This window comes from Impatiens glandulifera, chromosome 8 (genome assembly GCF_907164915.1).
Source record: "Impatiens glandulifera chromosome 8, dImpGla2.1, whole genome shotgun sequence".
Lineage (NCBI taxonomy): Eukaryota > Viridiplantae > Streptophyta > Magnoliopsida > Ericales > Balsaminaceae > Impatiens > Impatiens glandulifera.
The window spans coordinates 7823204-7830928 of record NC_061869.1 but is presented as its reverse complement, the minus strand read 5'-3'; the positions used below and the strand labels follow the sequence as shown (position 1 = coordinate 7830928).

General features: G+C 28.4%; 1 protein-coding gene across 1 annotated transcript; it reads right to left on the bottom strand.

The window, feature by feature from the left end:
* Positions 1-530: 530 nt before the first annotated feature.
* On the bottom strand, positions 531-2236 carry LOC124912470 (putative F-box protein At5g52610). Its single transcript, XM_047453095.1, has 2 exons — positions 2087-2236; positions 531-1948 (listed from the first exon to the last, which is right to left on the bottom strand). Exon 2 carries the CDS (start codon positions 1933-1935, stop codon positions 682-684), a length of 1254 nt encoding a protein of 417 aa, XP_047309051.1. The 5' UTR covers positions 1936-1948; positions 2087-2236; the 3' UTR covers positions 531-681.
* Positions 2237-7725: the final 5489 nt, after the last annotated feature.

Genomic DNA, 7725 nt, shown 5'->3' with positions numbered 1-7725 from the left:
GGTTGGTCCATAGATGATGAAGCGAAAGGGTCGTGTTTGACATCATCTTCTAATTTGGATGATGTTGAGAGGAGAATTCTATGATAAGAAGATTAGGGTTTGGTGCATGATTTATAATAACAAGAAGATCAAGGGAGTTAAGATGTTCTATTACCATAAGAGGAGATATTGTTGCAGTTGAGTAGGCAGAAGGAGGTTATATAGTATCTGATTTTTCTAAGGAAAGGTGTCCTAGGTACCTAAAAAAAACAATATATACCAGTAATTTTAAAAAACAACTATCTTAAATGACAATTAAGATAAATCAATCAGTGAGAATAACCTGGATAATAATGTTTGGAGTAATAATTTCAAAAATCATACAGAAATCATTTTTTTGAAAATGTGTGGATATAAGTTTTTATGATATACCACTATTGGTGAAAAAGAAAACAACAAAGGAGATACATTGGGGGAGCAGCATATGAGACTAGGGCATAATATTGAACATTATTGTTGTTGCTGTAAAATGGATTCAAGGCAAAAGAGTATAAGTTCAAACCGAAAAATAAGATGTAAATAAATCCAGGTAAAGTAATCTGACATAACCCATTTAGTCATTTAAAATGTTAATGGGTTGCTAAAATGATTGGCGATATCTGAAAAGTCCAAAGATTGCACAACTTTTCATTGAAGATACATTCAACCGCTTGATTTGTATAAATCATCCGAGAGAGAAAGCATCGTCTCCACGTTATGCGGTACCATCCTCGCCATACAATAAGGAACACAAGACAAATCCAAATCAGTAATCTTCCTTGTAACCAGATTGAAAGAGATGATCCTCCCATCATAAGTTTTAACCACCAACTCATCCCCGTCCGCATCATCCACGCATTTCCAAATCGCTAATGCGTAGTATAAATAACCATTATTATTCATATCATTTAGATCTATAACACCAACAAGGATAGAATATTGCTTTGTCCAAGACTTCTCCACCCCATATTCAGTCATCACCCATATATCGCAATAAATCCTCGCATCACCATCCACAAAATTCGGTTCTAAAAAGGCAAGTTTTCCACGATAGGGCAACAAAGATGATTCATCAGAGTGTATGCTAACAGATGGCAATTCAACGTGTCCAAACTTTTCTGTTTTTGCATCAATTGTCACAAGCACAGGGTTACCACCTGAATCCTTCTTCTCAAAATAAAAGTGAACAACTCCATTGAATAACAAGGATAACAAAGGATATGCTCTTCCAACTAAGTTATTGATTACTCTCCAACTATTCTCAGTAGAATCAAATACCTGGATCTTGCAAGATGTCCCATAATTAACCATTCTAAAGACTTTGTAACGTTTCAGGTTGGATTCCGATTCGAACCAAACACCCAAAACACAATATTCAAGTTCTTCCAAAGAGAGTTCAAAGTTTGACATTGGAGGAGGGGAAGGTAACGACAGCACTTCTCTGGTGGCTGGATTGTACAACTTGACTTCATACCCATTTGCCAAACATATCAAACCATCAAAAGGAGAACAGACATGGATCGATTCATCTTCTGATGTCCGTAGAAATTCTACATCAGATGAAAACAATGATTCTATGGGAACGTCTACTTCATCCTTGATGAGTGTCATACTGCTTGTTTTCTTTAAGGTGATGAGTGTCAATACAGTACTACAGTTCAGATCATCATCGTTAGCTTTAGTGTAAACAGATCGCATGAGAATAAAAGTTGAAGGGGAACCAATACCAATGACTCCATTGTCATTTTCATTTCTCTTCTGTGAAGAATGTTCATAATGAAGAGAAACAAATTTATGAGTTCTTGATAAAAGATTCCATTCTTTGCAGACTGGTCTGGATCGAAAAACATCTTTGATTTCCAACCTTGATAGAATATTCAATAACATATCTTCAGGCATCAAAGAAAAATTTCCCATTTCAGATTTGATCCTGACAAGGAAAAATTGATCTTAATCTGATCGTTTGATGGGTTCTACTTCTAGAATCAAAAAGGTATAAAATGGGGAGACTTTAAAACAAACCCTTAACAAAGAAAATTCAAACAACAAGAATATAAAATACACATACCCTATATCAGATTGTAGCTACGCTGCTGTAGCCGCTCCGTTTTCGGCAATTGAACCAGATTGTCTGTGGAGTCTCTCTGGCGGCGGCGGCGGCAGGGAAACCCTAGCCAGAGAGAACAGTAAACAAAAGAGAGAGTTTTGTGATTTTTTTTTTTTTTTTGGAATAGAGAGTAAAAATTATTCTTGATTATTTGAAATTGTTCCTAGAAAAATAAATTAATATTTTATAAAATGACAATTTTAATCCATGTCATGGTTTAAGATTGAATTGTCACGTGGACAATATTTTTTGAATTATCCTATATAATATTGGTCTTAAATAATAATAAAAAATTCATAAATATATAATAATAGGAATATAATTATTTATCATCTTGTAAGAATTTTAAATTTATTTTTATTTAATTTATAATAATATAAATTTTTAATATATTAAACTATTTATACTATATAAAATACAAAATACAAAATTTTATAAATTTTGTGTGAAATTAAATGTTAGCCTGTTTCAAAAGGTTTCTCTAGTTAAGAATAATCGATTTCTATTTACGGTCAATTCAAACGTTTTGGTTTTATGAACATTTTATTATGATATTTTTAGACGTAGACTCATATTTATAAGGATATTTTTCATAAATAGTTAAATTCACTCTCATGTGTTAATTGGTATGAATTTGAATATTTTAGAGGTAATGTCGTGGATGATTCAATATGACTCCTCAAATTAATTTGTTTTCAAGATGGATTCTTCGAGATTAACTCCTCAAGTTGGTGAGATTTGCATCCAGAACTTGCAAGGAGCGATGGATGAAGAAAGGTTAGTAGAAAATACAAAGTAGTGTTATAATTAGGAAACTGAAGAAATAATTTGAAATACTTTATGATATCTAATGTGCCACAAAACAATTAAACCAGATTAAGTAATTTAAGGATCGTCTTTACAACAAAATTACACGCACAACCAACATAATCACTTATATTATTGAGGTTCCAACATAGAAATCCAAACAATGTAATATGTTTTAATGCATTTAAAACATAATTAATTGAATAACACTTTGGGATCTTTAAACCGTAAACTCATTCTCTCATATTGATAAAGAATATTTTTAGTAAATAATTAAATTCACTTTTATGTTTTTAGTTTGTATGAATTTAAATAATTTGAAGGTAATGTGTGGATGGTTCAATGTGACTCCTCAAATTACCTAACTTGAATAGAACATTTTTAAGGTGAATTCTGGAGTTAACTCCTCAAGTTAATTTGAAGCTTAGGACACTCTTCTTTGTTGGTGAGATTTGCATCCGATGAAGAAAGGTTAGTAAAAAATAAAAAATAGTGTTATTAGGAAACTCAATAATAATATAGAAGAAATTTTTGTTGCGAAATAGTTTGCAATATTTTATAATATCTAATATGCGACAAAAACAAATTAACCAAATTAAGTAATTTAAGGTTCGTCCATGCAACAAAACTACACGTACGAGCAACATAATCACTCCCATTATTGAGGTAACCAACATATAAATCCAAAAAATGTTAAATGTTTTAATGCATTTAACATATAATTAATTGAAAAAAAATGTGCAAATAAATTGTGTTGGTGCTAAACAAAGATGATAACATCAGTGAAAAATAGGAAATAAATGGCTCAAAGAAAGGAAGCTTACAGAAATTCATAGTATAGACAATTATTATTGAAAAAGACTAAGAGATTGTCATATCCCTATATATTCTTCACTTTACTCTCTCAAATTCAGGATCTTCCTGAACTTTGTCAGTTTTCGCCTCCGACCCGACCAGAAACCCGACCAGAAGAGAACACATGGTCAAGCCATGCTCGCCTGATCTTTATTTGTATGTTTGTTTATTCTTATAAATTTTTTTATATATTTTTGTTCTATTTAGATTTTTTTTAATTGTCATTACTTGCTCTATACATAGTTTTGTTGCTCATGCAAAACATGACATTTGCATCTCTAATGAATGAATAAAAAGTTTATTCGTTTAAAAAAAATGGGTGATCAAAAGATCTAATCACTATGCGTATTTTTGTGGTCATTATTTTTGGTTTGGTTCATTATTTGACTGCTCCCCGAAACTAGAAAAAGGATAGACTCGTCTTCAATCGCCTGACTTCGTTCAACCATGAAAGAAATAGGAAAAAGATGCATAACGAAAGGCCTTGTAACTAACCCAAGTAGAATTAGTTTCAAGAATTTGATCTAGTTTAGCCCGGTAGAAGGGATTATTCGATGGCTTATGAGAAGATCTTTTAATCGTGAGAATTAAAAAATATCTGAAATAGAACATATCCAATCTTTGACTCTCCGCCACATTATCATCTTTAAAACTCGCAGGTCGATACCATTGATATGACATGCACCTAGATAAAAGAAGGTTTCTTATAGTAACATTGTTTTAAGTTTAACTTTCTAAACTAACCTATTTTATTCATTTTTTTTCAAATTAACCTAGATATTATTTAAACTCATCTTAAGTTAGTTTAGGTTAACTTTAAACAAGTTTATTTTTGAAAAATCTCCTTCTCTATAACAAAGTGACAAAATGTTAATGTCATTTAACGCTTTTGTCCGTGAGTAGAAAATATAAGAAGATTATTCAAGTTATGTGGTCTAAATAATTAAATTTTAATTAAGTTGTAACTATGAAAAAAGCGTAAATTGCATGACACATGATATTATTCTCATAATTTTACTTGACTTTTTTTCTTTTCAAATCGATTTAAATAGTTTTTTTTGGGGGAAAAATCGATTTAAATAGTTGTATATGATCAATTTTGAATTTATTTTTTAGATGCAAGTCTTCAATCTTCAACTAGATTTGATGTGGTGAAGGTGGTAATGTCAAAGGAATCACTGCCTTAGAGAATTGAAGGGAGGTCATAATTGTTTATACCATAAAATCGATTTTCGATAGAATAAAAAAACAAATATGGTAGAATACTAGTTGACCCTATTCAAAATGCATATACATTTGTCCTATACAATATGAGGACGGTGAGAAGAGATGTATTTGACATGCAAGAGGGGGCTAGTTTCTATAAAAATGAGAAATATCTTACTTAAAGTTTGAATACTAGTCGACCCTATTCAAAATGCATATACATTTGTCCTATACAATATGAGGACGGTGAGAAGAGATGTATTTTACATGCAAGAGGGGGCTAGTTTCTATAAAAATGAGAAATATCTTACTTTAAAGTTTGAATTATTGATTTATGTAATTAAAATTAATGAATTAGATTTAGGAACAAACCTAAAAATTAATCACTCATCCAATTAGTACTCATTATGGACCTCAGCATGAAATTGAAACCAATTCTTCAAAATGATTGACTATAGACACATAGTAATATTGAGAAGACAAAAATTAGAAATGAGGATAAACTTTAAATGAAGTACTAAATTTAGGAAAGGTTGTCTTAGAAGAAAAAAAAATTCTTATTTTGTATTATCGATGTTATATTGGAAAACATTAATTGTTTTGTATTATAATTAATTTAGTCTAATTAAAAGTTATGATAATTTTTATGGTAAGTTTGTTCATAAATATTTTTTGTTTTTGTTTTCATTGTTGCTCGTAAATAGTTAATCTCGTGTGTTTGATGACAAAATAAACATTCGTATTTTTATATTATTTTTGTATAATATACTCATAAGACTACCATTTATATAATAGTGTAAAGTGTTTTAGAAGAAAAAAATGGTGATAATTTTTATAATGGTATTAGTTCAAATCATTTCATGTTTATTAATGAAAATGTGTACACATGTTCACAAATTTAAATATGACTAATATAAATTAAAAATGATTGTAAAAGTATTGGATAATTTGTATTTTTTTCCTCTATATTTTGACTCAATTCTCAAATTGTTTTAAAAGATGACTTTAAACATATTTTTAATTTTAATTTTGTTTTCAGTTTTTTAATACTTTTAATATATTTTGACTAAATTTTTTTTATTTCAATTTTTTATTTATTTAATATTTAGTTTAATAATATAAATAATTTTTTTGTTATACAATAATATTATAAATTTAAATAATAAATATTTTTGACCTATTAAAAATATATTAAAATATAGTACTAAATAAATAAACTATTTTTATTTTTAATGTTTGAATATATATATATATATATATATATATATATATTTATTTATTTATACGAATAATTATTAGTTGTAAAATATCAATACAAAAAAAAAATCATATTAATATACTAGTCTTTTATTTTAATATTATCTATTAAATAATTTATTTAACATTATATTTTGATTATTTTCAATAATTCATAAATATTTATTATTTTAATTTATAATATTATTGCATAACAAAAAAGTTTATATTATTTAAAATATATATTATTAAATTAAATATGAAAGAATTTTTTTTTAAAAAAAATAATAATTAAAAATAATTAGAATTTTGAACAATATATTAAAACAATATTTAAATTATATATATATATATATATATATATATATATATATATAACTAATAGATTAAGTTAGTGATAAAAGTATTTTAAATTTATTTGATAATAAATATGGAACATAAGACTATATATTTGAAATGGGCACACTATGGGGTCAATTTATAAAATGGATCAAAAGAAATAGAGTGAGAAGTCAATATTTTGTAGATGTGTTATAGGTGATAGATTAACTTAGTAACAACATATCTCATCTTGTAGGATTAGATAAAAAAAAATGCCCTGGGGTCCTGAAATCCTCGTTGAAACGGATACGTTACGTTTTAAAGTGGCAACTCAATTATTCGTGATATTATGCAACGATGAAATATGAATACATTTAATGTTAGCCGTTGTTATACGTTATTTAATAAAGTCGTCATGTATAGTTTTTGTTGAGACTTGTTATGAGATTCAAATGTGTACACAAATGTTATTCATGGAGATGTTTTAACACAAATTTAAACATAAAAGATTTATAATGGCGGGCCAATGTCAATGTACAATAGGTGGCTTCATATTTCCTTTTGCAGAATGTGCCATAAGGAGGAGGATTCACATTTCCTTTTGCATTATTAGTATAAGTTATGCCAAAATTAGAACTAGTCTAGTGAAAAAAATTAAAACCTCGCACTAGAGGACGACGACGCAAAATAGCCCCGTAACTTTGAGAGAATAGGTGCGCATTGAGGGGGGTGAAGATCCATATTAACTATCATGAGATCTTTTCTTGTAGCTGATGCAGTATTGAGGGGGTGAAGATCTAGATTAACTATCATGATATCTTTTCTTGTAGCTGATGCAGTCAAAGGGTTTTCCGATTATTCGTACATGCATTGCTGAAATTTCATAAAAGGGTTCATCCAAATTTAAGTGAATAATTCAAAAAAAACTTTTTAAATTAATAATTTTTTTGTGTTAGAGTGACTTTTGGCTGGAGTGGAGCAAAATCAGAGAACGAAAACTGTACTTCACAACAACATTATCACTACACTATCTTATGTAAGATCTGCTCGATGATTTTGCATTTTTGTTTTTTCGTTTAATATTTTATTCTGCATTTTTCATATAATGTTTTTATCGTTCTACTCTAACACAATACTTTATTCTTCGTAGACCATTAAAAAAACTTTGGATCATT